At 45.0% G+C, this 18,395-nt stretch overlaps 1 protein-coding gene across 1 annotated transcript in view; it reads right to left on the bottom strand.

Annotated features, from left to right (window-relative positions):
* Positions 1–5,824: 5,824 nt before the first annotated feature.
* SMARCC1 (SWI/SNF related, matrix associated, actin dependent regulator of chromatin subfamily c member 1) overlaps positions 5,825–18,395 on the bottom strand; it is a 144,848-nt gene continuing 132,277 nt past the window's right edge. The window contains exons 27-28 of the mRNA XM_045530371.1: positions 10,644–10,820; positions 5,825–8,260 (exon numbers count right to left, since the gene is read on the bottom strand). Of these exons, the coding sequence (XP_045386327.1) occupies positions 8,163–8,260; positions 10,644–10,820 (275 nt within the window). The 3' untranslated portion in view covers positions 5,825–8,162. The remainder of the gene's footprint in view (positions 8,261–10,643; positions 10,821–18,395) is intronic.

The raw sequence follows: 18,395 nt of genomic DNA, 5'->3' as shown, positions 1-18,395 counted from the left end.
CCCCGCCTCCCGCGCCGCCGCTGCAGCCACGCTCAGCGCCGCCCTCACCCCGCCCGCCGCGCCCGCCCCGCCGCACGTAACCGCCTGCCAGGGGGACTGGCAGACCCCTCGTTCGGGACGCGGCGACAAACGGAAGTGGAGCACGCGGGGTCAGGCGCACAGCGCCGCGCGTGGCGTTAGCCGACAGGTGCACCGGCGGGAAACCTGCAGGGCGGGGCCACGGTCCCGCCCCCCCCCACCGGGTGAAGAGGCGGCACGGGGCCCCGACGCCAGAGGAACCCACCCGCCATGCGGTGAGCACGGAGGCGGGGACATCGCGGGTCCCGGACACCCGCAGGCTCGGGGCGGAGCTCGGAAGAGCCGCAGGGGGCGGAAGCCCGAGCCCCCACTGTGGACATAAGCCAGGCTCCAGGTGCACGGAGCCTCTTGGATTTCTGCACCAACCCCATGTTCCAGGCGAAGATTGTCGGGGAGGTCTCCGGGTCCCCACGAGACAAGGGCGGGCGTTGGCATAGCCTGGCAAGGGGGCCAAGCCGACGGCCCAGGCTCTAATCGGCTCAGACCTAATCCGTTAGCAGCCAAAGCCACTAGCCCAGATCTCGCACAGCCAGGCCCGCCAGAACGCATCCCTGGGGTGAGGGACGAGACCCACCCTGGGACTGCGGCTACCTGGCTTTCCTTCTAGCCTCCTCGGGGCAGTCTGAGGAGTGGCCTTTAATCTCTGTCTCTTACTCCCTCCCCAGGATACAGCGTCACCCAGGTGTCCCAAGCCACCAATACTCAAGTTCCTGTAGCCCAAAGAGACCTAGCTCCCCATCCAGGCATGTATGGATGCTGGGCCAGGTGTCCGAGTGGTCAGCGGGCCCCCAGTTCACCGCTCCCCCCTCACAGGACAGCTCAGGACCACTCACCTCCAGAGGCATGCTTGGTGGGGAAGCAGAGCTGCACCCTAGCCACCTACTTTATCCCCCCAAACCGACTATCTACTTCTTGATGTGTTATTGACCCAGATGATGACATTCGGAGTCTCAGCCCAAGGAGATGAGGAAACTGGTATTTCAGAGATGCTCACATTTCTCTCCTAGAGGACCAAATGGGTGACCAAAATGCAGATTCCATCTCCTAACCTGTCCTATTCCTGTCTCCAGATAGGGTTGCCTTGATTCAAGGCCTCAGTTTCCCTCAGCAGAACTAAGGCTGCAGCCTGTTTTCCCCGCTTAGCGTTCCTTCCCCTTCTGGGCCTGCCTGGCAAACTCCTTATGCAGAAAAAGCTCAGTTCCTATCACCTCCTCCGTGAAGTCTTTTCAGCCTGCCTCAATCAGTTAGACACTTATGCTCTGATCTCATCCTCTGTTCACAGTAGTTCCCCGCTGGACTGAAGGCACCCGAGTGCACAGGGCCAGGCACAGAGGGAGGCTCCACAAGAAATGAATGAATGGCAACCATCCCCACCCACCCCAGAACAGTGGGTCTGGAGCTCCCTGCCAAAGGGGCTTTTTTTCCTGAGCCTCTTTCCATGGGTTCATGCTGCCTCCAGGGACAAGTAAAACATATTTGAAATACAGTCTTCTCTAAGGGCCAGGTAGGACTTTGCACTCACCTGTTGGCCACAGAGGCATCAACACACCTTAATTGCCTCCAGCCACATCTCTGCTTCCCTTGTCTGTAGCTTATCTCTGTGTCCCCTTACACTCTATGTGTAGTCTTTGTGTTCCTATTTCTGTGTGTCTCCTCAACTCTGGGGTTCTGGTTGTCAGAATGGAGATTGGTGGACATGCCTACCTCCTTCCCTTCCTGAGGACAGTCCGTGTGGGAAAAAGGCCTCATGGATAGGTCCCTTGATGTTTGGGGCATGTTGATGTTTTTCACCAGAGGTTTGATGGGGCATATTCTCCCACTGTGTAAGTCTACCCACTCATTTCTTTCTTATTTTTAATATATTTTGTTAACTATGTAAATATCTTCTTCCCTTACCTGGAGACAAATTCTGCTACCACTTCACTTTGGGATTTTAAATCAACTGTTATTACCATTCAGTTTCATTCTGATCTCCCTAGCAGACCTCACCAACAATTTTAGAACTGAGCATAGCACACTTAGTTGCGTGACACCTCCACAAGATGGATGGGACAAGCTCATTCAGGCAGTGGTGTGTGATGGGAAGAGCAGGATTTGGCATCAGATCTCTGTGACCCTGGGAGACTCAGTAACCTGAGTCTCTCACATGTCAAAGTGCTTGGTGACCATACAGTGTCAAATGAATGTAGTATTTTTTTTCTGGGCACAAGGACTGGGGTAGGCTAAAGAAGAAATATAAGATATAGGAACTGAAGAGTGAAAGTAAGTGGCCTCTCTTCAGAGCTTACACCCATGTCCCCACATCCATGCCTCCTGCATTTTGGTGTAAGGGATATTGTGTGTGGCAGTAGCTTCTTCATGCCTCTGTGGTTCCTACTGTGTTTGGCAACCTGCCTGAAGGCACAAGGACCATTGCCATGGCTGCATTTCCCCCTGAACCGAAAGCCACTGGCTTCACTAGGGGGCTGCTATCCAGGGCAGGAGCAATTGCCATGGTTGGGGCATGGTTCTGTCTGGACAGGAAACAGCACAACTCCTGGCTTTAAGTCCTTGGTATTAACCACTAACATATGAATGAGTTTTTAGCTTTCTTTGTGCTCTAATTTGCCTTATTCTCCACAACCATACTACAAATATCAGTCCTATTTTAAACAAATGCAAACTGACACTGAGAGATTACCACTTCATTAGCATAAATTGCAAAAGTCAGGATTTGAACTAAGATCCTGATTTCAAACTCTTTGATTTTAATGTGAAGCCTCTTCACTCATGCTTCTTAATCTCAGAAGAGGCATCAGGATGCAGAGGTAGGGCATCATCAACTGGTAGAAGAGAAGACTTCCCTCCTTCCCCCTGATTCTCCCACTTCTTCACCTGGGCATTTAAAAGTTAATGCTTCCCATGTGGACCCAAGGAAAAGAAAAAGAGTTAATGCCATGATCTGGTAACAGGGAACCACACAGCAACAAGACCAGACTTGTGGTTCTAGAATGCAAGGCAGACTGCTCTGTGACCATTTTTGGTGACAGGTTTTTGGTAATAGTCCTCCTTATTCCATTCCCAGGAAGAGGGGAAGGGCTAAGGGGCCAGGGGCCTTAGTTCATTGTGCTGACCACCACCTCCTCACTGCAGAAAACTCAGCTGTGGTTTTGGATTCTCAGTTGAGCAAGTCCTCTCATCTCAGGAAAGGACAACACAACCTGAAAGTGGTCATCTTGTTTAGGCACTGGGTCTGCCACCAGATTGGAAAGGCCTCTTGAATTTCATTTCCCCAAAGCCAAGCCAGTTGGGAGAAAGCCACATAGCACAAGCTAACAGAGCCTCAGATGTGGAGCACCTAGGTGTGTCTGCAGAAGAGACATGCTCCCTCACTCAGCAGGTGACCTCTATAAGCACGTCTCGGGAACCCTGTAGCTACTGTGGAATAAGCAGACTGGAGCAAGGGATGCTACAATCTAGATGGCCATGGGAAACCCATCAGCATCAGAGCCAAACTAGCCAAAGAAATCAGCCTGTGCAAAGGGGCTACCCAGGAGTGCTGCTTTCTAACACCCTCATGGGCCATCTGGAATTGAGGGCACCTATGGTAGATTACCAGAGAGGGAGGCATTTTGTCAGTTGCCTGAAAGTCATGGTTACTGTACTGTGTTAAAGCATAGGCTGTTCTGCTGAGGCCTTCGTAAGTTGCACCCTAAAGGTAGGTGATGGTCTCCCCTCAAGGGTAAGGTTGCTGCCATTATCAATCACTTGGCTGCTCTCAGGGGTTGGCAGGACACATGAAAAGGCCTCTGGGGGCAGTAGTAGTAAAGACTCTGCAAGGAAGGTCAGGGGCAGGAAGAGAGACAAGAGTAGGCCCTCTCAACCACCGGGGTCCCATAAGAATTAAAACAGGGCTGGGTGGTCAGAGAGAGCTAGCTGCAGTTGTTTCTGGCACCTGTTTAGGTGGATTCATAGAACTCTCTCCCTCCCTTTAGTCATACCCTTTGTGTGTGGTGCTCCTGTCTCAGCTCTGTTCCGAGGAGTTAAGGAACATAGTACATAGACACTTACTAATGTGCAGAGTGGTGGCATGCCTAAAAACAAGCCATGGGGAACTGAAGTCCAGGGGTAGCTGCCCACAAGAAGATCCAACATTGAAGGTTCTGGGCTTGAAGGAGGGTAGCACTTCCTTCGAGGATATATATACCTTTGCATCCCATTCTGAAAGATGACCTCCTAAATGGAGATAATCCATTAAAAGGAGATCAAGGTGCTTTTTACATTGTTTCCAGGAAGGACCCCTTTGACAGGGGCAACTTAACAAAACTATGCTCTTCCAACTGTAGAAGGCAAAGGCTTTATAATAAAATCAGAGGCAGAGTGGTTTGCCATGTTCTCAGGGACTGGCATTCTGTATCCAGACAAGAAAGTGCTCTGGTTACTCAGATGGAGATTTTCCTAGAATGAAGATCAACCCCTCAGGTTTCCATATCCAGGACAGAAATCAAGGGAGACCACCGGATTCACAGACTATACACATTATCCCCTAGAAACTGTCCCCAGGCAACTATTGATTACATTGTTTCATTTTCTTGACAGTTGGAACTATGTAAAATATTTGTTATTAACTATTTATGGTCTTTTATACCCCACTACACTAGAATGTAAGTAGCCTGGATGGCATGGGCCTTGCTTACCTTATTTACAACTGTGACTTCACCGTATCGAAGGCCCAATACCTGGCACATAGCAGGCCCCTGTCAAATGTTTACTGGATGAAAGTTCCCACAAAGTGAACTATAGCGATGTTGCTCTACCACACAACCTTCTTAACCACTGGTTCTCAAAGGGTGGTCCCTTGACCAGCTGCATCAGCACCCCCTGGGAACTTGGTAAAAATGCAAAATTTCAGAACTCACCTCAGATCTACTGTTTCAGCAGCTTTGAGAGTGGGGTCCAGCAGCTTATATGTTAACAATCCCACGGGAGATCCTGATCTGCACTCAAGTTTGAAAACTACTCTTAATCACATTTGGGGGATTACTCCACAGTAAGGACTTAAGAAACCTATAGAAGACTGGTTGATTGTTTATGTCCTGTTATGCTCTAAAAATAATTTACACTCACATTTATAAACCAGTCTTCAGGTAGTTTAGATCAAGGATTAACCTCCGTAATATCCCTTTGGCAAGAATAGGAATCCCGTGAGAGCTAGCTGGCTTTAAGCTCTTTTCTATAGGCACACTTTTGTGAGGACTTGACTATTCATGTCACATCAGACACAGAATCCTTTTTTTTTGGTGGCTTCATTGGACTCATAAGCATCTTGAAAACAATGGCTTCTTTTTCTGCACAGGGTTTGGCCCTGTGGGTACTCAAAAGATGTCCCTAGAGTTTGTCAAGTTTCACAGAATCTTCTAGCCTCAAGGGCTACCTCCAGCCTGGGGCTGTCTAAACTGCATCCTGACAAACATGCTCCAGCTCACTAAGCAAAACTATTTTTCCCTTGGAGGTGGCCAAGATGTTGGCCACCCTCAATGGAGAACTTTCACTCATCTTTCTTCACTCTGACCATGGAAAGAAACAGTGGGTGAGGCACACTCAAATGTATGTTCCTTAAGTATCATGAAGATGGTCAGTCAGGAAGGAAGCCCTGAGCCACAGAATTTTAACTGCTGACCAAGACCAGGTGGGGCTGAATTATTTAGGTTTTTCACAGGACACATGAAGAAACTGGTATATGAATGGAGAGAATGGGACTAGAATTCAGAAATGGTGTTTCATTTATTCACTGAAAAAGGGGGAGGATCAGACTTCTTCATCCATTTCCTCTAATCTCTCAAAGCTCCCTCCCCTCATTTTTCCAAAATAACAAGACACTGAGAAACACGTTTGTACAAAAACCACATATTATTCCCCCCCTCACAAAATTGGGTGGTTGTATTATAGGAATAAAATCAGATTAAAGACATGAAAAGGAAAAGTCATCACTTATACTGAAACATAACAGCGTTAAGAATTCAGGTACTTTGTAGAATTATTACCAGCATAGTAAAAATATTTCCACCTGGGATCTTTTAAATTTGAAAGTGATCACATTAAAGACCTGAGGTTACAAGGGACCACAGTATGAACCAGAATTCCATTTTACTTCTAGAACTCCAGGGGAAAAGGTAAGTATTTGGAATGAGTTTCCTTTGGGAAAGACTGGCGGGATGTAGGGAAAACCCTGGCCATTATCAAAGGCACTGGGGTCTTTCTGGAGGCAAACGCATTGGAACTAAACTTCAGTAGGAATAAGCTCATTCTCATTTCCACTCCAAGTGTCCAGAACAAACACATAAAAAAAAGGAACAAGGTCTCCTCGCTTCCAGTATTCCAGTCCTCTGATGCTGACCAGGGCCACCTGGCTAGAGGCAAACCTGAGGGTTTGAAAGGCAAATCTGAATTGTGGTTTTATTTTTTTGCTTTCTGATATTAAGGAAAAAAGTTCTGCGGTGTTTTACAAACACCTCCCTACACCCTCTCATATGCAAAGCATTAGGAAATACATAGAAAAAGATATCCAAAAGATGTTCCACCTTGCATTCTAAATAATGAAACTGCCACTTGAGAATGTAAAGTGAAGAAGCCAGGTGCTTTGGAAACCAAGCTCTACCAAAACACCCTTTCCCTACTCAGGGAAGGACAGAAGGGAAGGAAGGACAGGAAGAGAAAACCAAGACTCTCAAGTCACTCATCAGCAGGGGTAGATACGGGCTCAAATTAAGGCATTTTGTGGCTCTTCCTCTGGAATGGCATTCCACCCTCCCAGCCTGAGCACCTTAAACCTAAAAGCATGATGCTCTGACTGCCAAGTGAGTTCCTTGGTACCCTCAGCATCTCCTTGACAACCCTGTGATAGATGGAATGTGAGATCTCAGAAAGGGAAGGAGAAAGTACGTACAAGAGGCCGATGATCCTGCCTTGCTTGTCCAATCCCATCCAAAACCTAAAGTACCGCTTCACGAAATTCCACTCACCCTGGCTACTGCAAGAGGTAGTTTGGGGACTTGTACCCCCAGCCATCCTAACCAAGTTCCATGAGCTAAAGTGTTTAGCACTATCTACGTTTTTTTTCTTTTAAAGGGTTTTTTTTTTTAAGAGGAAGAAAAAAAATGCACACAAAGCAGTGAATAGTAGGCTAGATTCAGTGGGGGGCCATTGCCCTAGACTCCTAAAACTTGCCTGGGTAGTCTAGGAAACTAAGGAATGCCTCCCAATATTCCAACCCTCAAAGCTCATACTGCCCCCAGAAAAACAAAACACCCACCCCCCTACCCAACAAATCATCTGCATAGAAAATCAGAACCAATGGGCCTGGGGAAGGAGTGAATTTGTTCTAACGTTGCTCTCCTCTACCACGTACTAGATAAAGTGGTATGTTCTGCCAGGTAGGGTGGAGGCCCTCATAGTCCTCACTAGGGAATAGAATCAGTGAGGTCCACCTTCCCCATCTCTTGTAATTTTGGTGCAATTATGTGTCACAAAAGTCTCATGAAACTTCACCACCAGCACCATTCTTAGCTCAGATAAGCAGAAATAAGGTCACTTATAATGCCTTAAGGTTTGTCCCTGTGGCTATCCCCCTTTTGCCCATTACCATTTTTTGGTTCCTATTAACTTAGGATGCTCTCCTTTAAAACAATAATGACAACAGAAAGAAAAAAAGATAATGATTACAAAGCATTATCCATAGAAGCATAAGACAAAGCAAAAAACTACAGGAGAGCAAAAGTGATAAAGACACAGAACACTAATGTTGACAGGACTTGCAGAGAAACTGTCAGCATACCCCTACCCCAGGACAGGGGAGATGCAGGTTATTTTTAGGATGACCAGGACACACTGTCACCACAGGTTTCCCCTTGAGTGCTGGCTGAGGACCTGACAGACGAAGTGTCAGAGCATGGAGAGGGGTGGCAAGAGGAGTGGGGAGGGACGTGTGCTTGGGGCTATAAGAAGAAAAATCCTGAAAGAAACCCAAGAAAGCTGAGGAACGCAAGTCTTGTCATCCCCACTCCAGCTCACGACAGTGGGCATGGATGTTCCCTGCATCTTCCAGGCTAAGGAGCGGCCGAAGCTGGTGCGCCTGGAGCAGGAGGTGGAGGGACCCCATCTGCAGATGGCGGTGGTGGTGGCTGCTGCTGCGGCGGAGGGGGATCTGCAAACACATCCAAGAATAACTCGTCATTGCTGGAAACATAAGGGACTTGGGAAAGGGACCATTCAATAAAAAATGACATAGGAAGTAATTTTCTTTGTGGCAGGCAACCAATGCAGCCTTGTGAGGCACTGCTGTCATTGTGGTCTATGTGGGTCAGTTCCCTCTTAACCACCAGGCCACTGCTCATGTACCTACCCTAACCCAAATGGTTGGGGCAGTAGGAAGTATCTGAATGTGTCCCACCCTCCTTAAAGGCCCACCCTTTCCAAGTATCAATCCAGACCCTTTCAGAACTTACTTCTATTTTGATTTTATTGTATTTTAATGGTTTTCTCTACCAATTTCATTTCTCTAATTAAAATAATAAGCTCCTTCGTCAACAAGTTCTGTGTCTTCTTATTTTTCCCATAATGCCTAGCTAGCTGGGCACACAAGAGATGATCAATAACTTCTTGCTGATTAACCGTTTCCATCAGGGCCAGACAGCTTCACTTGAGGCAGCTGCTGACAAACTGGATAGTCCAGGGAGGCCTCCAGAGCTCCTAAACTGCAGTTCTTGGATTTTTGGCCAAAACTAGATTAGGTCCTGAAGGAAACAATTAGTATGAGTGTCTGGGGCTCTTGCCTATTTCAACTTTAGCTGCTTTGGTGTACAAAGGAACCCCAGAGATCATTTAAGCCAGGGTTTTTAAAACTTGTAGATCTTGCCAGAAATGAAAACATATGAAACAAAAGTACAACCTTTCTCACCAGTCAACTCACCCAACCCTATATCCAAGAAGTTTCTACCAAATCCCTAAGACTTTTCAAAGCATTTTGAAGCTACTAATCTAATCTCTCGTGTCATCTTTCAGTGGAGGAAACTAAGGCCTGAAGTGGGGAGGCAACTCATCAATGTGGCTAGTACTATAGAGCCAAGTCAGCAGCTCAGAATTCCTGCAGCTCTCATTTATGGCAGTAAGCAGGTAGGGGTGGGGAGGGTGACAACTGAAACCCTCCACATTCTGAAGGTGCTCCAATGAGGGCCTTATGGGATGAAATCCTGAAGTTACAAACCATAGGTTATCAGCAGGATATGACAGTGATAAAGACCAATGATATTACCTCTGCAACAGGATGGCAAACTGGTCAACTCTCTTGATAGGCCAGTGAATTTGTGTATTGCCTGTAAGATGGCTTGGCAAACATTTTCTTGCCAAAAAAAGAGGTACTCATTATATTAGACTGCAACCTCTGACCACTAGCTTAAGGGAGATCATTTTTTCCAATTGCTGTGATCCTATACACCCAGCTAAACCACTGTGTTTCTTCTGTGCACCTACATTGTTCCAGCCCCTGGGAGTCCAGAGAGGAATGAGACATGTTTCTGTCCCTGAAACCTACCTCCCTGCCCTGGGAAGGCTCCCAGAGTACTATAGTGTACTCAAGGCACACCATAGTCTCATGTAACTTTTGGTAAATCCTATATCACTATCAAACTTTTCATTTCTTGTCTTCCCAACAAAAGCTCCTACAGGCCAGGAATTCTTATGCTTCCCCTCTTTATATATTGTGAATAGGAGCTAACTTTTGGCCACATATGTGAACTTCTAAATAAACCTAGCATTAGAGATGTCACTGGGGTACCTGGACACTACTGGCTACATTTCAAGATCATCCTCACTTTAAAGGCTTACAGGAGTAAAAAGGAGGCCAGAGCCCCAGAAACAACCCTCTGAAGGCCAAGGTTGGAGCAGAGCAAGGGCCTATAGCAGAAATGACCTGGCCTCTGCACGCAGCCTCCGACAGACATCATTCAGCAGCACCAGGGCATTCTCCACTGAGTCTGTTGGGACCTCGTATTCCTTCTCAACATAGCCCCTAAAGTCTCCTTTCTTAGTCTACGCAGCCTCTATGAACACGTCAAGAATGGCTACAGGAAACTTATTTTTTACTCCAGCTCTAAACTGGTCTCTATTCTTTTCTTTCCACTTAACACTTTTGAACCCTGTATTCATAAAAGGCTCCTGTAGGGAAAATAATGAGTAGCTCTATATGTCTGCTGAGATTCAAACTAGACAGGCTTAACCAAGAGTGGGAGAGGAATGTCTTTTTGGCTTCCCCATAGACATTTGTTCTGGGGTGCATGCCACAAAGACTATGGCACACCAGCTTGACAGAATGGAAGCATTCTGCACTCGTCACCTGTGCACCTGCCCATCAGGGGTGCTAAAGAGCACTGACTGAAAATTCATCTTCTGGAATCCACCTTCACAGACTGCTTTGTCCACAGACCTGCCAAACCTAAGGGAGAGAACAAAGTCCTCCTCCTCTATCTACAGCCCTGGGATAGACCCGGGATAGACCCTGGGATAATACGTCCCCCCATTGTGCTACTTACACATGCCGTTAGGTGCTGTGAGGGGTACCCGGGGTCCTAAGATGTTTCCTGGCATTGGAGGCATACCAGGAGGGGTAGGGCCACTCCCAGCGGGGTGGATGTTGGCTGCAACAGTGGAAATCATGCGGCCTGGCATCGGTTGCCCAGGCATCATGGAACCTGGGCCTGGTATCTGACCTGTGGAGGGAGATTTAAAAGTACTATAAGTACACTAGGAAAGGGTATAGGAAGGCGATCAACTTTAATGTCAAAGACTGCCAAATACAGACAAAGACCCAACCCTCCAAAGTATATGAAATACCAATAGAGCAATAATCTAATAATTTCTATGTCTAGGTTTTTATCTATTTGAAGGGGGTAGGCTAATGGAAGCAGGTCTGTGGAGTGACTATTCTCAACTCTGGCATAGGTAGGTAGCAGCAAGAAGAAACTACAAAGCAAGCATCCCTAAATGAAAGCACTCATTCTGGATGGTTTAGGAGAGCTGTGTATTATCGAATGTCTTCCTTAGGATACACAATGCCAAGTGTAGACCACAGGGAATGGACAGAAGGACTTTAACAGGAAGTCAGTGCACAGTCCAAGAGTCACAGCGCAGTCCAGATTGTGCTTCATGTACAAGTGCTGAGGCAAGGGCTGTCTGAAAGGGTACTGGCATTTGTATTGTAAAATTACTAAAAAGAGATTCTGATTTGAATGCCCAAGTCTTGCCCACAAAAAGTCTCTCCCTACAGAGCTTGCCATGAAGCACTGGCCTGGGAGAATCATAATGGGAAACACAGACAACTTCATCTCTTCTTATTGTTTTCCAATTAATAACACTAAAATACCTCCTGTATTCAGTTTCATACTGAACCTTTAGAACTTTTTAGTAAACTTTTTCTATGAAGAGCCAGGCAATAATTTTAGATTTTGCCAGCCATATGGTCTCTGTCTCAACTCTGACAAAGTAGCACCAAGGCAGTCATAGGTAATACACAAATGGGTGTGGCTGTGGTTTTATTTATGAACTCTGAAAGTTTAACACATTGACTGCCAAACTAGAAAAAAAAAATTTTTCCTTAGGGCCACGGTGTTTTATTACAAAAATAGAATAAAAACTTTAAAAACAAAATGATCCTTTGTAATTTAATGAAAAATTTGTTATTGTTATTGTTTTCTGTGCATGACTTACAAGCAACTTGAAAAATAGTTCTCTCAGCTGCCAAGGTGAATTACATGTGCTTCATGAGGCCCCGGGCTCAAAACTAGTGTGAGTTAAATACAACTCACATGGCAGTTAATGTGTTAATTTCACAAGTTTTTCATGTGACATGAAACATTATTCTTCTTTTGATTTCCCTCCAACAATTTAAACTGTAAAAACTATTCTTAGCTTGTAACCTGTACAAAAAGATAGGCGATGGGTCAGATTTGGCCCCGGGGTCATAGTCTGGCGAGAGCTCCGGATATGATGATGGATATTTATTAGTTCTTAAACCCAGTGTTTTGGCTGGTAGGCTTGGTTTTAAAGAGCACCAAACTAAGAAAAATAGTTTAGTGGACACAAATCAAGGTTGAAGCTCTTTTATACAAAACATTATACTCGCTACAGAATAAAAAAAGACTATTTCTTCTACGATATTTTCTTTAAAAAAAAGAGTCTATGTAGTTTTTTCTTGATTTAAATCTAGGGATTTAGTATTTATGTAAGGCCAACTGTACAAAACTGAATACAGGTTTGTAGACATAGTAGTGAGACAGGTGGAAATAAGAAAGCTTGAGGTTCAATCTTGGAAAATTTGGGAGATAGGACCACCTGATAGCTAACTGGCAGTTAAAATACATAGAGCAGTACTGAACAGAACTCAAGTGAAGACTTCTGTCATTGCTTAGAAAAAGGTCTGTCTTAAGAAAGACAGACAAAGCTTCCAACCATAACCCATCTATCTCTAGTTTCTATTCCCTGACCAAGGACCCAGAGGGAGGAGCCTGTCACTGCAGGGACGTCAATGAAAAGAACTCCAATGAGGTATGAGAATTCAGGTGTAAGGGCATAGAGTGATCTTTTGGGGGCCATTTTTTAAAGCAAAATACATAAACACTATGCCCCAGAATAAACAGTTTTAGGCCTTCTGGCCCACCTTTCTGTGTAACAGAAAGCAAGAACACAGCAAAGGAGTCTCAGAGGCCCACCTGCTGGAGGACAACTAGGTCAAATCATCTCAGAGAAAGCAAGAGCAGGTGTTGGATCCACTCCCAGATAGACACTATCACTTTTAGACCACTGACAACCATAAATAAAAACCTTTTTGTGCCCATACCACTATGCTAGGGCAGAAACAGACTGTGTTAAAGGAGTGATAGGCAAATCAAAGAAAAATCATAGAAGGAGCAAGCCAAAAAAGTCTGATCACTTTCCAGTTACTTGTGAATACCTTGGGATTCTGGATAAGGTGTAAATAAAGTGAAGGAAAGGGATTATGGATAGGACTAATCCTAAACACATGGCCTAGCCTGAGTTTAACAATCATTTAGTAATGTGAATGTCACTCCTGTTATTCCTGAGAGATACCACTTATATGTAGCATCTTCATAAACACCACACCCCTCTGTGGTACCTTATCTTATTGTGTATTATCTATCATCCACATTTCACTGAGGCTTAAAAGGTTAAAAAAAATTGGCCAGATTACAGAGCTGGTAAATTCATGCTGGATCTGTCTGACATGATTCAAGGCAAAAAGGGCGGGATTAGTTCAAAAAGGAGTCACGGATGCAGAACATGTGGTGGGGACTTGAATGGTAAGAGGACTTGGTGAAAGGTTCTGAAGAAAGACAGACTAAACTTAGACCTGATTTTCTGTGGGATAGAAAGCTTTTTTTTTTTTTAAGAGACAAAGTCTTACTAGTCAGTTACCCAGGCTGGCCTTGAATTCCTGGGCTCAAGGAATCCCCCTGCCTCAGTCTCCCAAGTAGCTGGGATTACAGGTGCACACCACTGTGCCTGGCTAGGATGGAAAGCTTTAAGAAGGGATGTGGAATATAGTCAGAGCCTAGAGCAGAGAAAAAGAGCTTCTGTAGAGAAGCACAAGCTGTATGAGGTCAGGACGAGCAGACAGAACAGGAGGTAGGGATGGCACCCTGCAGGTTCCTTAAGCAGCAGCAACACGGGTGACAGAGCAAGGAGGAAGTGCGAGCATGGACATGAGAAGGAGCAAGGATTTGGTTTGGTATCTGACTGGGAATGTGAGGTGAAGATAGGATGAAGTGAAGAGGACAGAAGAAGACTTTTCTTTGGGAACAGGAGATACAGGCTTGGCTGTCACATAGTGGAACACGGAGAGATGGGGTGAAGGGAAGGCACAGAACTCCCAGTTTTAAATAGAGCAGTGGCAAACACAGGGACATACTATTCTAAGAATCTCCACAAAGCTGTAAAAGAGGCACCTTTGTTTTGCAGAAGGTACTGTCCCAGCTCCCTTTGGAGGTCCCTTTGTTGCTCCCTTCCTTACCCACATCACTGCTAGACCATGACTAAAAACAATGCTTTGTTTCCTACTCTCTAAATCCCTAATGATTCTCTAATGGTATTTCAGGTGGTGTGAAGGGTGATAGGAGATAATTTTGTTGTTGGAAGCAGGGGGCCTACTTTGAAGCTCAGAAGTACAAAATTCTAGCCTGGAGACAAAAGAATACCTCTAAAGGACTCATGGTCCAGGAAAGACACATACTAGAACAAGCAATGCGGCCCATGCTTATCAGTGGGTACGGGCTGCCTCCTTCCACCAAGTTTGACCTGGACAGAGGCCTTAAGCAGGTTAGGAAGAACATTTTGCCAACCCTTCACAAGTCCCTCTCTCTTCAGAAAACTGACAGCAGAGCTGTGAAGCATGCTTTACAAAGAGGCCAGAACCAGTATCAGATAAGGGAGAAAGAAAAAAAGAACACACTAGGTGTGTGTTCACACAAGTGATATGAGATGACACTGTTCAGTCCCAATCACTTGTCTTCACCAGTAAGATGGAGTTTTATACTAATGTTTTGAGCAAGGCATGGATTGTACAAACCCCTAATTGACCAGTGGGCCCAGAAACATCCCATGCCAGTCAGCAGCCACCCAATACTATCCTCAACAGGGAAGGGACAGATGAACTAGCCTGGATATTAATCTCACTTCCACTTCACCCCACTCTAGATGAGTGTTCTTCGGCAAGTCATTTAGGATGCCCTGCCCTTCAGTTTCCTGAGATTATATTGAGGAAAGCTAAATACCTGCCCACCTTCAAGGCCTTCTTGTGTAATCAAGAAAACTGTCTGTTACAGTCCTTTATTATGTCACTGGCTCTGCCAACATGGTTGTATGAGGCAGAGCAAATATTCTAGTTTTATAGAGAGTAAACAGAAATTCAGAAAAGATAAATGACTTCTTTATGGTCATAGAACTAGTGAAGAGAATCAGAAATCAGACCCAAGTCTTCTAAACTCTAAATTCAATTCCCTTTCCACCACACTACTTTGTGCTCAAATGAAACAATTTACATGAAAAGATGTAATATAACAAGTAACATTTAAAAGATCAAAGGTATATACTTCTATTCCAGGTACTGTTTCCTTCTTTACTACATCACAGTTGTGAGATTGTTCTGCTTCCCGCAACACTTAATTTTTAATGTAATTAACATATTTTGGCACCTTTGAATGGTGGCCCAAACAGATATGCACATGTCTTAAACACTGGAACCTGTGAACATAACCATATTTAGAAAAAGGGTCTTTGCAGCTGCAAATAAGGACCTTAAGATAAGATCATCCTAAATTATCGGGGTGGGCCCTAAATCCAATAACAAGTGCCCTTTTAAAAGACACATGGAGGAAAAGACAGAATGGAGGTGATGTGAAGATGGGGCAAAGAGAGATGGGGCCACAAATCAAGGAATGCTGCATGCCACCAGAAGCTGCAAGGGGCAAGGAACAGATCCTCCCTTAGAGCCCCAGGAAGGAACATGAACTTGCTGAATATCCAACTTCTAGTCCTTAGACTGTGAGAATAAATTTTTATTATTTTAAGTCACCAAGTTTTTGGTAATTTATTATGACACCCTCAGGAAACTACGTAGGAAACATCTATGATATCCTAGGCATTTTACGTAAGAGCTGTATAAACGTGAACTCATTCAATCCCCATGACAACACTATGGACCAGGCACTATCATCCCTGTGGATGAAAGGGAAAAACATAATGACTGAGTAACTTGTACAACGTCATAAAGCACGTAAATGGCTAAATGGTGGAGCTCAGATCTGACCTAGGCACTCTGATTCCAGAGACAGTGCTTGCAACCTAAGTACACCCTTGCCAATCAAGGTCTGCAGGAGAGGGGTCCAATCCTCTTCCAGCAGGTGCTCAGAGACTATGTGATGCAGACCCTGCTGCCATCGAACTGATGGATCAGTTATTTGCCCCATGCTCAGCTCCAGAAAGAAATGATTTTCTGAACTAGCAATCCAAAGTCTTGTATTCCAGCAGAGAAATGAATTAGTCAAGAAACAATCTGGCAAAGAGGAACATCACTGGCTGACTGACACAGACCCACGAGGTAACACCTACCCATTATGCACTGGGATAAGCCTTCCGGCTCTTGCTCTCAGGCCCAGCACTACTGTTTCCAAAGCTACCTGCTCAGTGGCAGTGGCCCATTTACCTATTTCCCTACATCTTTATGACAGCAAGCTGACATAGGACAGCTTTAGAGTTTTCTAAGGCCCAACTAAAAAAACAAACAAAAAATTGTTCCTTTTGTGTACTATAAATTCTGAAGCATTCTGAAAAACAAAGTTTCTCTATCCTACTCATATACAGGGTCATAAAGCCACTAGGGTATGGGTGTTCAGGGTAAAAGAGGACAATGGCTCCTTGGGAGAGGTGGCAGCCCAAAGGAAGGCTAGAGGAAAAATAATTTACTTTTTGCTTACTGGACCTTGCAAAGACAAACATCTCTCAGGAAAGCAAGGAGTACGCTAAGAGTCAATGATGTTCCTGTGCTGTCCAGAGGGGTTACTGCTGTCACATGCTACACAACGCACAGCACTGGTGTACCTAGGGCAGTAGATTTACAGAACAGACCGGGGAGGAGATGAGTAAGGGTCTACCATTTGCCAGGCAATGGTACAGTTATCTCTTGGAATCTTCCACATTAGAAAGATGATGGTAAGGGCCTAGTTTTGAGATAAGAAAACAAAGCCTCAGAGAGGCTATGTAATTTGGCACAAAAATCACAACAAAAAAGAAACTGAGTTGAGATTCAAACTCAGGTCTGTCTGATCCTGAGGCCTATTCTCTTTTTCTTTAACCCTTCCTGCCATAAGGAGTACCCTTCCCCTTGGAAAAGGATTTCTAAGGATCAAATTTGAAATAGGGTAGAATTTAACAGGACTAGAGAGAAGAAAAAAATCAATTTCTTATAAAGCAAGAAATCTAAACACTCTTGTGGTTTCTGTGATGTGAGATAGATGTCTCATCACTTTTAAATGAATGACAATGTCTGAAAGCATTTCCATTAATTCTTACTAACATTAAGAAGTCCAGGGCTGGGTGCAGTGGCTCACACCTATAATCCCATCACTTCTGGAGGCTGAGGCGGGAAGATTACTTGAGGCTAGGAGTTTAAGACCAGCCTGGCAAGATAGCAAGATCCCATCTCTACAAAAATAAAGAAAATTAGCTAGGTGTGGTGGCGCACACCTAGTCCCAGCTATTTAGGAGGCTGAGGCAGGAGGATCACCTGACCCTAGGAGTTTTAGTTTGCTGTGAGCTATGATGACACCACTGCACTCTAGCCCAGGAAACAGAGTGAGACCCTGTCTCAAAAAAAAAAAAAAAAGAAGTCTGGCCCACACAAATCTGAAATGCACAGGAGCAGGCCTTACCAAACAAAGAAAAGGGTGTGTGTGTATATCTTTTTTATTAAAAAAAAAAAAAAATTGAGGTATTTCCTTGCCCAGCAGAGAGGGAGAGGAGGAAAGTGAAAGAGAGGAGCGATATGGCTTCAGAACAGCAGTATCAAAGCACAGAATGGTGGGAGTCTGACCTACATACAAGCTTTTTTTTTTTTTTTTAAACAGCAGGCATCTTAAGCCTGAAAAATGGAAAGGTTTGCTAAAATTAGGTTTAACTAGTAGAAAAATCCCTTACACTCTTCTCAGATTTATTAGATTTTTTACTAAAGCATTATACCCATGATACCTAATGGAATATTAGTGAAGGATTTTATTTTTATTCTTTGGGATGGGAGAGGAAAGTGGGAATAGAAAATGGATCCAGGAAAAAGAATCTGTGAATTTCTAGTCTTGAACACATTTCATCAATCCATTTCTAACTGTCCACAGCACATCCTCTGGCCAAGTCCCCAGAAGAACGGAAATAACATCATCAGGGCCAAGTGAGGGGAAGCCCAGCCTCCTCAAACTGCTCCTTCCCCATAGCAGCTTCCTGGAGGCGCCTGCGACAGACTCTCTTTGTTGAGGACTGGGCCCTTACTGTTCTCTTTGTGAGGGTAACCTGCTACTCCGGAAAGTGGCATGGCAGCCTTGTTATCACATGATGCAAGTAGGACCAAAGGCTCCAAGATAATAAAAACTTGGCTGATGTGATGGTCTATTCCTTCTCCTTTTCAGTATGGGGCTGTGTACAGGAGTGGCTTAGGAAGTGATGACTGGTTTTAATCCTTTCCTGAGTACCATTTCCCACGGGGTAGGGTTATATAAGTAGAT

Source organism: Lemur catta, chromosome 18 (assembly GCF_020740605.2).
Source record: "Lemur catta isolate mLemCat1 chromosome 18, mLemCat1.pri, whole genome shotgun sequence".
Lineage (NCBI taxonomy): Eukaryota > Metazoa > Chordata > Mammalia > Primates > Lemuridae > Lemur > Lemur catta.
The sequence above is the reverse complement of the archived record's forward strand: the minus strand, read 5'-3'. Positions and strand labels throughout refer to the sequence as shown.